The 18669-nt window shown below is 41.3% G+C and overlaps 1 protein-coding gene across 1 annotated transcript in view; it reads right to left on the bottom strand.

Annotated features, from left to right (window-relative positions):
• Positions 1-3: 3 nt before the first annotated feature.
• Positions 4-18669, bottom strand: part of LOC120310741 (LIM/homeobox protein Lhx1) — a 31984-nt gene continuing 13318 nt past the window's right edge. The window contains exons 2-3 of the mRNA XM_039349509.1: positions 11668-11894; positions 4-287 (exon numbers count right to left, since the gene is read on the bottom strand). Of these exons, the coding sequence (XP_039205443.1) occupies positions 4-287; positions 11668-11894 (511 nt within the window). The remainder of the gene's footprint in view (positions 288-11667; positions 11895-18669) is intronic.

Genomic DNA, 18669 nt, shown 5'->3' with positions numbered 1-18669 from the left:
TGTTCATACCTGGATGACACGCATGTTAAGGCCGGTCTCCTGTGCCAGCTGCTCACGGATGTGCCGGGTGGGTTTCGGAGTGGCAGCAAATGCTGCTTTGAGGGTCTCCAATTGCTTGGCTTTAATGGTGGTGCGGGGCCCTCTCCTTTTGGCCCCCAGGTTTTGGTCGTCGTTCTCATTGCTGCCCACTTCTTTGTCGGAGATATTGGCGCTTTCCAAATCCTTGCTGTCATCCTGGCAAGGGTCTTGCGAATCCGGGGACAGGCTGGGGTCGCTACCAGTTGTGGCTGCAAGAAGAAGAAGCAGATATATTTACATACAAAGGGGATAGAGATTGATAGAAACAGTCATCTTTCTAGTCCGGTATGATCTACAGAGGGATATGTAGGAAATTGGGCAAAATCTCCTGATTGTTTTTTTAGATAATTTGCAATTTATTTATCTATTTAAGTATATATTAATAGAATATATATAGCTATTAAGGAGTGTTTCAATATCTAAGGGGCTGCCACAAATAAGAGGGAATCAAGCTATTCTCCAAAGCACCTGAAGGCAGGACAGGAAGCAACGGATGGGAACGAATCAAGGAGAGAAATAATCTGGAATTAAGGAGAAATTTCCTGACAGTTAGAACAATTAACCAATGGAATGGTTTGCCTCTAGAAATTATGGATGCTCCAACACTGGAAATTTTTAAGAAGAGATTGGGCAACCAGGAGATAGTGAATCACCTAATCAGGAAAGCTAATTGGGTGACTTAGGCTAATCACCAGGAGTTGGTGAGTTCTAGTCCTGCCTTAGGCATGAAAGCTGACTGGGTGACTTTGGACCAGTCTCTCTCTCTCTCTCTCTCTCTCTCTCTCTCTCTCTCTCTCTCTCTCTCTCTCTCTCTCTCTCTCTCTCTCTCTCTCTCTCGGCCCATCCCAACTCACAAGGTTGTTGTGAGGAAACTAGGAGAACGAAAAAGTATTTGCTATGTTCGCCACCTTGAGTTATTTATAAAATAATAAATGCGGAAAAAATAAATACTAAATAAAATTTAAAAATGAATAAAATGCGATCTCTGCCAGATCATGCCTTAAGATTTTATATGAAGAATCTCTTCCGTTCCTAAACTTCATCTTTGTTTGTCACTCCATTTTTTTAAACCGAAGAGAAGATGTGTTAACAATTTCTCACGTGGGAGTGAAAATTGTTCCCAAGTCGCCCTCCTTTTTCTTCCTCTCCCTCCCCACAAGCCTTCACACTTTACACGTGTACACACTGACATGTGGGTGTGAAACTGACCCAGGCACCTCCGTGTTAAGTCTGCCTGGCCAAATATCGGCTTGTCCTGTGAATTTCTTCACCACCATCCCCCCCATCAATTCATAGCTTCCCCCCACACACCTTCCCAAACACTTTCCAGCAAAATCCACATGGCCCGTCTGCCTTCTCTGATCTCCCTGGCATTTAAAAATGGAAATCCAATTTTCTGTCCCCCCCCCCAGCGCCCGCTTTTCCAAAAGGAAGGGACCCATAGACACCTCATGGCTTGCTCCACCCCATAGTTTACAGCCAAGTGTGGATAGGGAGTTACACGTCTCCTCAACCCCTGTGATCTGCTTTGTCTGGTGTGACTTTACTAACACCCCACCAGCAAAGTAAAAGAAACAAACAAGAGGGCTGAAACCAGACTCGGCAAGCAACACCACCCCATCACTTCAAATATTTGCCTGACATTCAGTCAATCTTTCCGGGCCACTGAAGCTTTGATTCTCATCCGCAAGAAAGCGTATAGCCTTTTCTCCAATCCAGACCCCCCCCCTCCATTCCTAAATAACAAAATAGTTTTCTTTCCTAACTGTGATGCATAGAAGGAAGCCAGAGAAAGGGGCAACACAAAGAGAAAAGAAGAGAAAGGAGGGATGGAGGAAAATAACAACATAAACGACAAGAAGGAAAGCGTGCTGCTTTGCAGAGGACTGAGAAATGACTTGGGGATGAAGGTAATGAAGAAAAGCAAAGCCGAGAAGACAAAATGAAAAAAAAATTGCTCAAGTGTCTCTCTCTCTCCAATTCAATTACATTTTCTTCCAAATTAATGCCTATAGAATTACACATGGAAAGAGTGGTCTAACTTTTAAGGTCTGAGCTCTTTTCTCAGCATTGTCCAGCTCTAAGTTCTGCATTATATTATTATTATTATCAATCATCGCACAGTCAGCCAGATGTTCAGACTGGATTTGGCATTTTGTCTACCTATCGAGTCCTTACCCAGGACCTGGGATAGGCAGATGTGGATGTTTGATGGTATTACAGATATCGTCGCAGGATGGAAGCAGTTCCTAATAAGGCCGCCTTTTGCAATTGACTAATAGCGAATTTGTCAATGCCAATGGTGTTCAAGTGGTGCTCCAGTTGTTTTGGGATTGCACCCAAGGAGCCTATGACTATTGGTACTACCCTTGCTTGCTTTTGCCACAGTCTTTCTATTTCTATTTGTAGGTCTTTGTATTTTGTTATCTTCTCCAGTTCTTTCTCTTCTATTCTGCTATCTCCAGGCACTGCCACGTCCACTATCCAGACTTTTTTGTCTTTCTTATCGACAATTGTTAAGTCTGGGGTGTTATGTTGCAGGTGCTTGTCTGTTTGAATTCTGAAGTCCCAGAGCAGTTTAATTTTATCATTTTCTATGACTTTCTCTATTTTATGATCCCACCAGTTTTTGCTTACAGGCAAATGGTATTTTTTGCAGATCTTCCAATGCACCATTGTTGCTACTTTGTCATGTCGCTGCTTGTAATCAGTCTGTGCAATCTTCTTGCAACAGCTTACCAAATACATCAAGAGAGTGAAGAAGATCTTAAAATCCAAACTCAATGGAGGAAATACCATAAAGGCAATCAACACCTGGGCAATCCCAGTCATTAGATACACAGCTGGAATAGTGGACTGGACTCAAGCAGAACTAAAAGCAATGGATAGGCAGACCAGAAAAATAATGACAATGAATCACGCCCTTCATCCACGCAGTGACATTGATAGACTTTATCTACCAAGGCAAATAGGTGGGCGTGGAATGCTACAAGTACATCAGATGGTTGAAGAAGAAAAAATGGCTTTGGAAGAATATCTGAAGAACAATGATGAAGATGCACTGAAATTAGTATATCAGGAAGGCTTACTAACTACTGGAGAGACCAAACTGGCCTACAAGAAAGACCAAATGAAGAACAGAATAGAGGCATGGGAAGACAAAGCACTACATGGCCAATACATTAAAAAAATAGCTGGGAAAGCAGATAATAATAAACCTGGCAATGGCTAAGAGCAGGAAAATTGAAGAAAGAGACCGAGGGACTAATTCTGGCTGCACAAGACCAAGCCTTAAGGACAAATGCATACAAAGTCAAAATTGAGAAGACAGCAACAGACAGTAAGTGCCGCCTATGCAAAGAAGCTGAAGAAACAGTGGACATTATTATATTATTATTATTATTATTATTATTATTATTATTATTATTATTATTATTATTATTATTATTATGATCATCGCACAGTCAGCCAGATGTTCAGACTGGATTTGGCATTTTGTCTACCTATCGAGTCCTTACCCAGGACCTGGGATAGGCAGATGTGGATGTTTGATGGTATTACAGGTATCGTCGCAGGATGGAAGCAGTTCCTGGTAAGGCCGCCTTTTGCAATTGACTGATAACGAATTTGTCAATGCCAATGGTGTTCAAGTGGTACTCCAATAATAATAATAATAATAATAATAATAATAATAATAATAATAATAATAATAGTAATAATAATAATAATAATAATTTTATTTTATTTATTTATTACATTCTGTATTAATATTATTTTTTCTTTTTTAAATAATTTTATTTAATATATAAAATATAAAATACAAAGAAAAAGGAGAAATAAGAAATTAAGGGAGGGAAAAGAAAAGGGGAAGAGAAAGTGTGAGGTACAAGGGGAAAGAAAAAAAAAAGGGGGGGGTTGACTTCCGACTCTTTTTAGCACAGTACAAAATGAAAGCACTCTAGCCTCAACTTTTCATTTTTACACATTAATATATAACTAGCTATTTCTATAACAGAAAATCTATCTAATCGGCAAAGCCAAAGTCAAAATCACGTAAATATTTTTTCGTCACAAGGACAAAATTCAGAAGTGGTATCCAAATGAAAAACATACTCAAGTATATTCTCCTCTTTAAATAAAATAATCAATTTTGCCATATTGCTGTTTATTTATCTATTTTACTTATTAATTACATTTATATGCCATGCATCTTGCTATTAACCTTACAATATGAAAAAAAAAGATATAATAATATCATTGTTGTTGTTTGTTTCTTTGCTTATGTTACTCAACTCTGGGTGAGGGAATCCAGTTCAAGCTGTCGTTAAATCCATACAAAATTAACATGGAAAAAAAAATACACACTAACAAGAAGAAAAGGAAAAAGAGGCAGCTGTGGATACACCGTTGACAATAATTAATCATATCTCACAGGGTCCTGATCCCCATGCCGGAGAGAATTGTTGTTGATATTGGTGCTGTTGTTATTATGATAATGTTTTCTCTTTACTGCTGGTATCCCTTCAGACGAGTTATAAGTGAGAAGGGTGAAAAGTGAGAAGGGTGATAAATTTGGAGAAAACATGTGGATTTACTGATCAGCTCAAGAGGAATGTGTGATAATTTGACAGGGGTTCCCACTTTTGGGGTGTGAGAGTCACAAAATCACACCTACAATTTATCTTTAATTCATCCTTAAGGTATCAATGCATCCTTAAATTTATCCTCACTTTATCCTTAACGTAAGAACGTATCCTCAAATTTATCTTTAAATTATACAAAAGAAATGAAGAAATATTTCCAGAAACCAGGAGAAGAATTTGGGGTAGAAGGTATTTAAACTCTTCCAGTCCCCTAAAATAAATCCCTGGTATGAAAATATCACATCTTAAAGCTCCTTTTTTTTTTTTTTTTTTGGTACAGCTTTGCTCTCGAGATTCTAGGATAAGAACAAGGAAGCTTGGGAAAGTCTAAATCATCTCCTCCTGGATTAAAGCGAGAAGGGTTCAAATCACTTTCTGAGCTTTAAAATCACTGCTTGATCTATGTTATAGGTTCACTGTCAGACTAAAATGGAATATCCCAGATAAGCCATCCTGAGCTCTTAAGGTGGGTGAGGGAAAAAAAGAGAGAGAAAGAGGTTATAAGTGTGAAGAATAAATGCACCATGATAGCAAAATGTAGCTATTGTGCGCTTAGGAAATTCTAGATTTGGGGTTTAATGTTATAATGTAAAGTGTCCTTTCCTGATAAAAATAGATAGTAATTTAACATAATATATAAAAGGTAAAGGTTTCCCGGTCCAGCCATTGTCCAACTCTATTATATATAATTTAGCGTGTCTTCTCTTGATGGAAATAAATAGGACTTTCATGTGTGATCATGTGTGATCACTCCCAGTTATTTCATGTGTGATCACTCCCAGTTAAACCAAAGAAATTCAAATGCCTGGAAAAAAAACAAAGCGAACTACCAGATTTTACTCCTCTACCAAGCTTGCAAATTTATTAACTGTCTCCTGGTCTTGTTCACGGATTAGCAAAATCTTGATTTGGGGGTCTTCCATTTGAATAATGCTGTTTGTATTTAGGAACATCTATATTATTTGAAAGATTTTTTTTTTTAAGATAATGGGAAGATCATTATTTGGAGAGCCAGTATGGTCTAGTGCAGGGGTAGGCAACCTTGGCTCTTTTATGACTCGTGGACTTCAACTCCCAGAATTCCTGAGCCAGCCATGCTGAGGGGAAAGGGAGAGGTTTCCAAGCTGAGCCATGCCGGCTCAGGAATTCTGGTAATTGAAGTCCACGAGTCATAAAAGAGCCAAGGTTGCCTACCCCTGGTCTAGTGGTTATGGCACCATATAGAAGCCAGTAGACAGGAAGTTCTAGCCCCGCCTTCTTCATGAAACCTGGATAGATGGCTTTGGGCCAATTACTAGGAGACAGTGAGTTCAAATCCTGCCTTAGGTGTGAAAGCTGGCTGGGTAACTTTGGGCCAATCGCCAGGAAACTTTGAATTCTAGTCCTGCCTTCTTCACGAAACCCAGATGGATGACTTTTAGCCAATCACCAGGAAATACTGGATGCAGTATTCCAAGTAAGGCCACACTTGGAATACTGCATCCAGTTTTGGTCACCATGATGTAAAAAAGATGTTGAGACTCTAGAAAGAGTACAGAGTAGAGCAACAAAGATGATTAGGGGACTGGAAGCTAAAGCATATAAGGAACGGCTGCTGGAATTGGGTATGTTTAGTTTAATGAAGAGAAGGACGAGGGGGGACATGATAGCAGTGTTCCAATATCTCAGGGGCTGCCACAAAGAAGAAGGAGTCAAGCTATTCTCCAAGGTGCCTGAAGGCAGGACAAGAAGCAACGGATGGAAACTAATCAAGGAGAGAAGCAACCTAGAACTAAGGAGAAACTTCCTGACAGTTAGAACAATTAACCAGTGGAACAACCTGCCTCCAGAAGTGGTGAATGCTCCAACACAGGAGGTTTTTAAGAAGAGACTGGACAGCCATTTGTCCGAAATGGTGTAGGGTTGGACTCGATGACCTCCAAGGTCCCTTCCAACTTTATTATTATAATATTATTATTAAACTGTGATTGTTCTAATCTATGAAAGCCAGCTTTGAACCAGTCTCTCTTTCTCTCTCTCAGCCCAACCCACTTCACAGGGTTGTTGATGTAGTGAAAATAGGAGGCGTAAGTAAGTAAGTAAGTAAGTAAGTAAGTAAGTAAGTAAGTAAGTAAGTAAATAAGTAAATAAGTAAATAAGTAAGTAAATAAGATCATTACCAGTATTCCCAAATAGAAATGCTGGTCCTATATGCCAGGGGTTCCCAACCTCATCCGCTTTATGACTTGTGGACTTCAACTCCCAGAATTCCTCAGCCAACCATGCATGGCTGGCTGAGGAATTCTGGGAATTGAAGTCCACAAGTCATAAAGCAGACAAGGTTGGGTGACCTCTGCTATACGCCCTGTTGGGGATGGCATCTTTAACTGGTAAGACTGAAAAGGAGAAATTGGTGGGAAGTATCAGCCTCATATTATTACAACATAAAAGCCTGGCATCTATATCGGCAATGCGAGAGACCAAAGTTATTCTGAAAAGTTTATTGACCTGTTTGGATTTCTCCTCTCAAGAAAAGTCGAGAAGTTTAGATCTTATTTTGAGTTAAGCTGCTTGTTTGTTTGTTTGTTTTTTACTCTTGTTTACTGCAAAACTTTTCTTAAGGCGAAAGTCTCGGAAATTTTGATACCCATCCCAGCCAATGTCAGGGCTTGCAGTCTCCTGACTATAACCGGGCCACGAAATCATGGTGCCAAGTTTTAATAAAACCTTGCGGTTGTTGCTGTTTGTTGGGGGGGGTCTTCTGTACAGACCCCATCACTGGGTACAAGTAATCCAGTGGTGGGATTCGGCTGGTTTGCACCACTTTGGCAGAACCGGTAGCTAATTTTTTGTTGCCCAGGCCCAGAAGGGGCTTCTGGAAGCAGCATCCACACAGAGAACCGGTTGTTCACATATTTGAATCCCACCACTGAAGTAATCCTCGACTTAACAGCCCAAAATTTCTTTTGCTGGGTGAGACAGTTGTTAAGTTAGTTTTGCCTCATTTTACGACCTTGCTTATCACAGTTGTTAAGTGAATCACTGCAGTTGTTAAGTTAGCAACGTGGTTGTTAAGTGAATCTGGCTTCCCCCAATTGGCTTTGGCCTGTCAGCAGGTTGCCAAAGGGGATCCCAGAACCCAGTAGATACTGCGACTGTCATAAATACAAGTTGTCAAATGCCTGAATTTCGATTAAATAACCATGGGGATGCTGCTAAGGTTGTTAAGTATGAAACTCAGTCGTACGTCGCATTTTTCAGCACCATTGTGACTTTGAACGGTTGCTATATGGACCGTCGTAAGTTGAGGACTACCTGTGCTGTGGAAATTGGCCATCCTTGAGATATTTCTGCTCTCATTATTAAGGAGCTGCTGGCAGCTTGGTCAGAGATTTGGGGGTCATCTTGCTTGGCGTAGATGCTTTTTATGCTATCCTTTTCACTAATAATAAAAGTTTAAAATCCCCCCAAATCCGAAAGAACCAATGGCCTGGGCACCCGATCTGATGCTGGACAAAAGAGAGTCCCGCAGTACCTTTTCTGAACTTTGATTAAAAGCTTCGGGGAGCTGCGTTTCATTTAATCCGAGTGCATAGATTGGCTTGACGGCTGAATGCATCAGATGAAGCGAGCTTCAACTCACAAAAGCCTCAGCCTTTTAGTAAAGTTTGTTAATAGGACAACCTGCTCAGGGATTCCGTGTTCTATTTTGTTGTAATATAATGCCGATTTGTTCTCCCTCCCTTTCAAAAAAACTCTGCTTTTTTTTTTTTGCTATCATAAAATAATCTCCTGTACAAAGGGTTCTGGATACTCTCTGAGCTTGGTTGTTTTCTTGCAGACATTTCATTACCAAACTAGGTAACTCCATCAGTGCTAGTAGGGAGTAGGGTTTGTGATGATGATGAAGAGGAGGAGGAGGACAAAGAGGAGGAGGAGGAGAAGGGGAGGAAGATGAGAAGGAGGAAGAGGACGGGGAAGTCCTTGGTGCTCTCTGAGCTTGGTTGTTTTCTTGCAGACATTTCATTACCAAACTAGGTAACTCCATCAGTGCAAGTAGGGAGTAGGGTTTGTGATGATGATGAGGAGGAGGATGATGAGGAGGAGGAGGAGGAGGGGAGGAAGATGAGAAGGAGGAAGAGAACTGGGAAGTCCTTGGTGCTCTCTGAGCTTGGTGTTTTCTTGCAGACGTTTCATTACCAAACTAGGTAACATCATCAGGGCTAGAAGGGAGTGGGATTTGTGAGGAGGAGGAGGAGGAGGAGGAAAAGGGAGGAAGGTGAGAAGGAGGAAGTGGACGGGGAAGTCCTTGGTGCTCTCTGAGCTTGGTTGTTTTCTTGCAGACGTTTCATTACCAAACTAGGTACCTTCATCAGTGCTAGTAGGGAGTACCGTAAATGCCGGCGTATAAGGCGACTTCCACAAGCGCTGAAATTGGCGCCAAAGACGGGGGTTGTCTTATATGCCGAGTCATCTTATACACCGGAAATACTGGTAGTTTCCGGCGTATAAGACGACTTTCTAGGAATGCGGCCCGGCTATAAAGACGGGGGTCGTCTTGTACGCCGGCATTTACGGTAGGGTTTGCTCTCATTTTATATTCTGACGGGCTTGCCCTGTCAGTGGGAGTAATCTTGGAGGTTCTTTGGTTGGGCTGTTTACGGTTAGCTTGTTTGTGATATTGTTTGCTTCTTGATTGTTGGCCTAACGATGGTATAACACCAGACTAACCTTTGACCAATGCTCAAGAAGTAAATAATACCTCAAACAATCTAACCATAAACAGTTCAACCAAGAAATCTCCAAAACCATTTCCACCCACACTGATATAGGGCAAGCCGCCAGAACATAAAATGAGAGCAAACCCCACTCTCTTCTAGCACTGATGATGTTATCTAGTTAGGTAATGAAATGTCTGAAAGAAAACAACCAAGCTCGGAGAGCACAAGGACCCCTCATTTTAGTCCTGAGCTACAAATATCGATATTCTCCTATACCAGGGGTAGGCAACCTTGGCTCTTTTATGACTCGTGGACTTCAATTCCCAGAATTCCTGAGCCAGCCATGCTGAGGGGAAAGGGAGAGGTTTCCAAGCTGAGCCATGCTGGCTCAGGAATTCTGGGAGTTGGAGTCCACGAGTCATAAAAGAGCCAAGGTTGCCTCCCCCTGTCCTATATAATGAAAAACTTCACTTCAGGCCTTCCGCTGTACGATCCACTGCAAACTTCAGGTCTGCGGAATGTAAAATTCCTTCTCTTGCATTCCAGCTCCGAGTCGGAAATTGGATTCAGCGGCTGAAACGAACCTTTCTCATTCAATGATTTTCACTGACTTTCCCTCCATTCTCCTGTGACTTGTTAATTATTTTGGCTTTTCTTTCTTTACCAAGGCATCACCCCCCCCCCTACGCTGTTCCATTGTTTGATAGGGAGTTGGATGGTGCCTTAATTTGAGAAAGGGAAAGGATGTCGCTTCGGCTGAGTCAGAGTTGCCAGTCAATGGAAACCTGTTGGCAGTTCCCTCCCTTCCATCCAGGACATGGCATAGAAGCAATGCTTGAGCAGAGTCCGTGAGATTGTGCGGGACGCTACGCAGCTTCTCCATGACCTGTTTTCCTTGTTCCCTTCTGGGAGGAGGGGGCTCCGTGGTATCAGAAGCAGAACACCCAGATTCAGTCACAGTTTTGTTCCATACAGTATTAACCCTGTGAACTCTAAAGCTTCCTCCTTCCGCTATGTATTCAAGATGGACAGTGATTAGTATTTATGATATTTATACGTAAGGGTGTAGGTTTATATATATGCTGCATATAGCATGTTTAAATGTGTGTTATGTATGTGTACACTTTTGAGAGCAAGCAACAAAATTTCATTTTTAATGTGTGCCAATGTGCCCACAGTAAAAATGGCAATAAAGGTTATCTATCTATCTATCTATCTATCTATCTATCTATCTATCTATCTATCTATCTATCTATCTATCTATCTATCCCTATCATCCATCCATCCATCCATCATCCATCCATCCACCCACCCACCCACCCACCCACCTACCTACCTACCTATCTATCTATCCCTATCATCCATCATCCATCTATCTATCTATCTATCTATCTATCTATCTATCTATCTATCTATCTATCTATCTATCTATCCCTATCATCATCCATTCATCCATCCATCTATCATCTATCTATCTATCTATCTATCTATCTATCTATCTATCTATCTATCTATCCCTATCATCTATCCATCCATCCATCCATCCATCCACCCATCCACCCACCCACCCACCCACCTATCATCTATCTATCTATCTATCTATCTATCTATCTATCTATCTATCTATCCCTATCATCCATCCACCGTCTGTCTGTCCATCCATATCTCTCTCTCCCCCCCCCCCCCTCTCTCTCTCTCTCAACCTTGGCAACTTTAAGAAGTCTGGACTTCAAGTGACGCTGGCTGGGGAACTCTGGAAGCTGAAGTCCAGACTTCTTAAAGTTGCCAAGGTTGAGAAATCCTGCTCTAAACAATACTGGAATAAAGAGGCCAGGGGTTTGTGTCAGGAAAAGACTATGCTTTGTGTCAACAGATTGAAAGTCTTGTTTCTCTGATAAAGGAGAAAATCAAAATCCCAAAGGCATGCTAGCATTGGGCTCTCGGTCAACTCTCTATAAGTCCACACAACTGCCACACATATTCCAAGATAGACTGCCTCTGATGCTGGGAGTTCTATTTAGCTCTGTAGAAAAATGGAAGCTACAAATTTTTCTCCTGAGTTAGTCTCCCCGTCAGTTCTTCTAAACCAGTGCTCGGTTTCACCAACAGCAGGGCATGTAAACTGAGTTCCTTTTTTGTCACTGTGAGACATTTGAAGCCAAGCCTTTGATGCCAACTCTCATCTCTCGGCTCAAGCAAAGCAAAATCTGCTCGGATCAGTTTTCCCAGCCAAGAAAATGCCTCACCTGAGTGCAGACTGTTCTCTTTGGCAGAGTTGCTGTTGCTCAGATAATCTTCTTTGCAGACAAATTTGTTCTCGTCAATGATATAAAGTTCCTCGCCGGTTGACAGTTGCTTGTTGCACATCATGCAAGTGAAACAGTTCAGATGAAAGACTTTGCTCCTGGCCCTCCGGACCAAATCGCTGGGACAGATGCCCTGCGCGCAGCCAGCACACTTGGTACCAAAACACCTGGAGGGAGGGGAATGGGGGAGAGAAAGAGGGAAGGAGGGAAGGAGGAAAAGGAAGGGAGAGAAGAAGAAAGGAAAAGAGTGGAAGATGAAGGGGAAGGAAGGAAGGAAAAAGAGGGAGGGAATAAGAAAAAGGAAGGGAGAGAAGAAAAGGAAAAATGGAAGATAAAGAGGAAGGAAGGAAGGAAAAAGAGAGGAAGGGACGGAGGGAATAAGAAAAAGAAAGGGAGAGAAGAAGAAAGGAAAAGAATGGAAGATAAAGTGGAAGGAAGGAAGGAAGGAGGAAGGAAGGAAGGAAAAAGAGGAAGGGAGGGAGGGAATAAGAAAAAGGAAGGGAGAGAAGAAAAGAAAAAATGGAAGATAAAGGGGAAGGAAGGAAGGAAAAAGAAGAAGGGAGGGAGGGAATAAGAAAAAGAAAGGGAGAGAAGAAGAAAGGAAAAGAATGGAAGATAAAGGGGAAGGAAGGAAGGGAAAGGAAGTTAAAAGGGAAGAAAGGAAGGGAGGAAAAAGGAAGGGAGGAAGAAGAAAAGAAAGGAAGGAAAAAGGGAAGAAAAGGAAGGGAGAGGGAGGAAGGAAGGAAAAGAAAGGAAGTTAAAAGGGAAGGAGGGAAGGAAAAAGAGGAAGGGAGGAAGAGGAAAAGAAAGAAAGGAAGGAAGGAAAAGAGGGAAGAAAAAGGAGATGGATGGAGGGAGCGAGGGAGGGAGGAAGGAATGGGAAAGAGAGGAAGGGAGGAAAAGGAAGGAAGAAAGAAAAAGGAGGGAAGAAAAGGGAGAGGAAGGAAGGAAGGAAGGAAGGAAGGAAGGAAGGAAGAACAAATCAGTGATTCAGATGAAGCATTTTTCTGGTTAAAAAAAAAAAACTGAAGAGGGATAACCATGAATCCAACCCAAATAGACCGGCCAATACACCCACCTGGTGTATCTTAGATCTGCTGGATCAACTCCTTTGATTTATTTATTGGATTTCCATCCTCCTCTTTTATTTAGGAGCCGAAAGAGGAAAGACTACCACCCTCCCCCTTATTTTTCCCCACAACAACCCTGCACGATAGGTTGGGCTAGGGATGCTACCCTGCCCAAAGCCACCCAGAGAAACTCTGTGCCTAAGGGAGGATTAAAACCTGGGTCTCTTTGCTCTTAATCCATCATCTTCCCCACTAGACTAAACTGATTCTCTGGCTGAGAGAAAGGGATGACCTTGGGAGATCTTCTATGGCTGAGGGAAGATTAGAACCCAGGCCTCTGTGCTCCTAGACCAGCATCTTCTCCACTACCTCATATGAGCTTTGGAGCTGAGAGAAAATGATTAGTTCAAAGTCCCCCAGGAGCTTCCATAGCTGAAGTGGAACTCGAACCTCAATCTCAGTCTTCCCAATTCCAATTTAACAGAAAAAACAGAGTTAGAAGGGACCTTGGAGGTCTTCTAGTCCAACCCCCTACTCAGGCAGGAAAATCTATACCATTTCAGACAAATGGCTGTCCAGTCTCTCCTTAAAAGCCTGCAGTGTTGGAGCACCCACAACTTCTGGTGGCAAGTCATTCCACTGATTAATTGTTCTCACTGTCCGAAGATTTCTCTTTAGTTCTAGGTTGCTTCTCTCCTTGATTAGTTTCCACCTAATCAATTTGGCATTTACACCCACTGGCAATTTTTTCCCCTAGCCAAAACTGAAGGATTTGGAGGGTTATAATCCAACGCCTTTGAAAAACACGCATTGTGATGAACAACAATCAAGGAAACCACATCTTGAGGTGTCACACCAGGGTATGTAAACCCAATCTTTCTCTCTTCTCCTCTACAAAAAAGGTAGCCAGTTCCAACTTTGAACCCCCTTTATCAATGCTGGGACTTTTACTTCAGCTTTATCTGAAGGCTGCCACCTCATGTTACACTGAAGGAATCAAATAGGAGACAGACATCTTTTCATTTTTGTTTTAATTTGAGGGAAGAATGTACACCGTGTTTTTCAACCTCTGCAGCTTTAAAATGTCTGGACTTCAATTCTCAGAATTGACCAGTCAACGTGCTATAAGTTCTATGGACTTCAACTCCCAGAATCCCCCAGCCAGTGTGCTTGAAGCTCTGTGGACTTCAACTCCCAGAATCTCCCAGCCAGAATGCTTGAAGCTCTGTGGGCTTCAGCTCCCAGAATCCCCCAGCCAGTGTGCTTGAAGCTCTGTGGACTTCAGTCCCAGAATCTCCCAGCCAGTATGCTTTAAAATGCTTAAAAATATTTAGAGACTTGAGACTTAAGACACATCTTAGAAAGAAGTCTACACATCTTAAAGTTGTTAAGGGTGATAAAGACTGTTTTACATATACATAATATTTCACTAGTAAATATTATTTTAAGCCAATTTTCTCTTTTTTGATTTTTGAAAATCTATTTCTGTAGGCATTGTCAGCTGAAGTCATTGAAAAAAGAACACCATGAACTTGGAATAATCGTCTGGTTTTTAAAAGTAATCTTTTCTTTCTCATAGCAGCCAGAACACAGTCATAAAAAAGGCATTTAAGGGTGGGTAAAATACCGCTAGGGGGCAGCACTGAGCCAACATTGGCAAATCTCAGGAAGAGAAACGGAATTGAATTGAGTTAATATGGAATGAACGCCCCCAGGAGATCCCAAGGCAATGGCTTGGAACAAGGAGTCAACGAAACTTCAGAGAAAAAGAAAATGACAAAACGCTTTTGATATTTTCTGGTTCTGTTTCCAAAAAATAAAGAGTGTGCCTCTTGCACTTGTTGTGAAAACAGCAGAAACAGGACAACAATGTAACATTTTAAGCATCCATAGATAAATAAATTAGGGTGCTAAGTGCACATTCACTCAAAGGGAAGACTATTTCTCTCCACCAGCTACATAAAAACGATATAGAGGAACAGAAAGAGACTTCCTACTTATAAGTACCAAACTTAAAAATAAGTTTCTCAACACTGCTCTATCCCTGACTGGGGAATTCTGGGAATTGAAGTCCACCCATCTTAAAACTGGCAAGGTTGAGAAACACTGAAGTAGAGGCTGACTTTATACAACATGTTGACAATGTCAAGAATAAAACCTCAGTATTGTCAGGAAGTAAATCTAAATACATTTCTGAACATGTGCAGAAGACCAACACAACTCCCCCTGCGCACATACACCGTTTCCTTGTAATGAAATTTTATAGCAGGGGTCTTCAAACTTGGCCTTTTTATGACTGGTGGACTTCAACTCCCAGCATTCCTCAGCCAGGCATGCGTGCCTGGCTGAGGAATTCTGGGAGTTGAAGTCCACCAGTCATAAAAGGGCCAAGTTTGAGGACCCCTGTTTTATACCAAGGAAAGAGACAGATCCAAGAGAAAGATGCTTGTTTAAAAACAGTGCTTCCCAAATTTCTGGAATGTGTGAAAGCAGATTAAAGCAAAACTTAGGTTGGGCTCATGGGCAGCTGAGAAGGATCTGAAGTTTTCTCCATAAAATGGGATCAATTGATCTAGATGAGCTGTTTTTGTTTATGTATCAAGATATTATTTCTCTAACCCTGCAGTCTCCGAGCTGAATTAGATCCTCCCTTGAACTACAGGTGGTTCTTCACTTACGACCACAACTGAGACCAAAATTTCTGTTGCTAAGTGAGACAGTTGTTAAGTGAGCGTTGCCCCATTTTAGGACATTTCTTGGCACAGTTGTTAAGCAAATCTCTGCACTTAACGGTTGTTAAATGAATCTTAAGCTGAGGACAACCTGTATTCCATAAATACATCTCCAAACAGTCTGGAAAGGGTAACCTCTGAATTATTTTACTTATTTATGTATTTATTTATTTATTTATTTATATCCTGCCTTCATTATTTTTACAGGTAACTCACGGTGGCAAGCTACACTGTTAAACATACCTTCTTCTTATTTTACCCACAACAACAAGGGGTCGGGCTGAGAGACATTAATTATTTAATCATCTTTATGATGAAAAAAGCTTGCTGAAAATGATCAAGACACAATAAAACCAGAATATCTACTTTAAACCTGTTTCCTGAAACTGAAGATCAAGGTAAAAACATCTCCCTCAAATCCAATTCCATCAAGTTATCTTGGCAATAATATGAAAGTAATGGGTGTGGTTGGGGTTACTGGTTAACACCTATAGCTTCAGTATATCTCTTGGTGGTCTCCTATCCAACTAATAACCAGGTCCCGTCCTGCTTAGCTTCCCAATTGGCTACTTGTTGAGAGCTCCTTGACAGTAAGAAGGAAAAAAGAAAAGGAGAAGAAAATCAATATACAGTAGAAGCCCAGATATACTGTTTTTTTTATTCTTTCTTTCTTTCTGATCCAAACAAGCACACCAAGAAGTAAAATAATAATAGAAAAAAAAAATCAAAAGCATAAAATTACGCTTCAATCAGTTAATCAGTAAGAACCGAGTGATATGAGGTGAGCTTTTTTAAATACCAAGAGAGAATGTGGCTTAGAGCAGGCCATCCTGTTAAACTCTGAAAGGATTTATTTGCATGTATATAGCATGTTACATGAACCCAACCACGGCATTTTGATCATCCCGATTTAGAGGTTTAGCACTGAGCAGTCATAACTGAATACAAATTACAGTTTCCATTACATTTCATCAAATGCACAGCGCTACCTACTTACCGATAATAAAATCCCCGTGTCTGCGAGATGTATTTATTTATTCATTTGTTCATTGTGTTTATGGCCCTTCTTTTTTTTTTCTTTTTGCAGCGCGCGCTTCTCTGAATCAATTCCTTTTTTTTCCCCAAAAAGGAATTATACAAGACTTCTCTCTCTCTCTCTCTCTCTCTCTCTCTCTCTCTCTCTCTCTCTCTCTCTCTCTCATCCCATTAAAACAACCCTGTGGGGTAGGCTGAACTGAGAGTTGATCAACTGGTTCAAAGTCACGGTTGGGGCCTCTGTGGATCAAGGGGAATTCAAAGCAGAGGTTTTAATAGAAGCTTAGAGATTTCTATTTCGTGTCCTCGATCCTGATGGAAGTCAACCCTGGTTGTCCTTTGGAAGGACAGATCCTGAGGTTTTGGCCACTAAATGAAAAAAGAGAGAAAGGGCTCCTGGGAAAAGAATCTGAGGCTGGGAAAGACGGAAGGCAGAAGAAGAAGGGGACGGCTGAGGATGGGATGGTTAGATGGTATCATCAACGCAACAAACCAACAAACGTGAATTTGGGAAAACTCCTGGAGAGAGTGGAGGATGCAGGGGGGGGGGCTGGCTGTGTTGTGGTCCATGGGGTAGTGAAGAATCAGACATGACTTAACAACTAAACAACAACCACAACAACAAATCTATTGTCTTGTCTGGTTTGTTCCTGGCGACCATTTACAGATCATCTTCAATTTACAACAGTTCATTTAGTAACCGTTACAACGGCACTGGAAAAAGTGACTTATAACCATTTTTCACACTTATGACCGTTGCAGCATACCTATAGTCAGGTGATTTACATTTGGGTGCTTGGCAACTGACTCATATTTATGACAGTCACAGGGTCCCGGTGTCACGTGATTCCCTTTTGCAACCTTCCGACAAGCAAAGTCAGTGGGGGAAGCCCGATTCGCTTAACAACCGTGTGACTAACTTAACAACTGCAGAGATTCATTTAGCAACGGGTGGCAAGAAAGGTTGTAAGTTGAAGCAAAACTCACTTCACAAATGTCTCACTTTGCAACGGAAGTTTGGGGCTTGATTGTGGTCATTAATCAAGGACGGCCTGTATTTATTTGAATCGTGTTATAGGTAGCATGTTGACTTTTTATTCCACTGATATTTATTTTTCATAATTTTAATGTATTGTTAGCCATCCAGAGTTAGCATTTGCAAGGTGGGCAGCCCTATAATTCAACTGAAAGTTTGAATGGCTGAATGATTCAATGGTTCAGTCCATCAGTGTCTGGATAAAAGAGCAGACACTGGAATTGCCTGTTTTGGTCACCCAGATTTTTTACAAAGTCGATGAACGCATGGGTGGTGGGCTCCCAGAGAAGACAATGATCAGATATTGGAGAAGCCTAGCAACATCAGTCCATTCAGCCACAAAGCCAAACTGACCTACCAGTCCATAATCCACAGCCTGGTATCCCTGACCTGGAAGACCTTAGTGAATTTCTGGACATTAGACAAAGGTGGACATGGCTAGGATGTGCTTGGAAGACCAACACGATATTCGCAGGCTGTAAGTTAGGTTCACTAGAACAAAGCAAAAACCCAAAGCATCACTTCCTAAGAAAAAAATTTGTCCACGGAGCCACTAGAAGTGAAGTCCAGATTTTATATTTTAAGGGGAGGATCATAAACTGAATGGCAAACTAACAGCGTTGCTCTTAACTAAATTAAGAATTTAGGATTAAATTCTTAAACATTAACACTCACAATTTTTACTTTAGCAATATCCTTCCAGATCCCATTTGAGAGCCGAATTTAAAATAAATTCAACAGATGAGCCAAATTCCCAAATCAACCCACTTCTCTCCTATCTCATCTATAGGGATGGAGATGGGTTACAAGACAAGGCCAAAAGTGGCAATGGAGTTGCTGCAGATTTTTTTTTCTGATGTAACAAGTAAGTAAGTAAGTAAATGAGGGTGGGAGGGAGGGAGGGAGGGAGGGAGGGAGGAAGGAAGGAAGGAAGGAAGGAAGGAAGGAAGGAAGGAAGGAAGGAAGGAAGGAGAAAAATCAGGTTAAATGGATGCTTGGAATGTTAAAAATAAAGAGATGGCATAATTCACTTATGAAAGAAAAAAAAAGAAAGAAAGAAAGAAAGAAA

Source organism: Crotalus tigris, unplaced genomic scaffold (genome assembly GCF_016545835.1).
Source record: "Crotalus tigris isolate CLP2741 ecotype Arizona unplaced genomic scaffold, ASM1654583v1 scf7180000018281.3766051976:431988, whole genome shotgun sequence".
Lineage (NCBI taxonomy): Eukaryota > Metazoa > Chordata > Lepidosauria > Squamata > Viperidae > Crotalus > Crotalus tigris.
The sequence above is the reverse complement of the archived record's forward strand: the minus strand, read 5'-3'. Positions and strand labels throughout refer to the sequence as shown.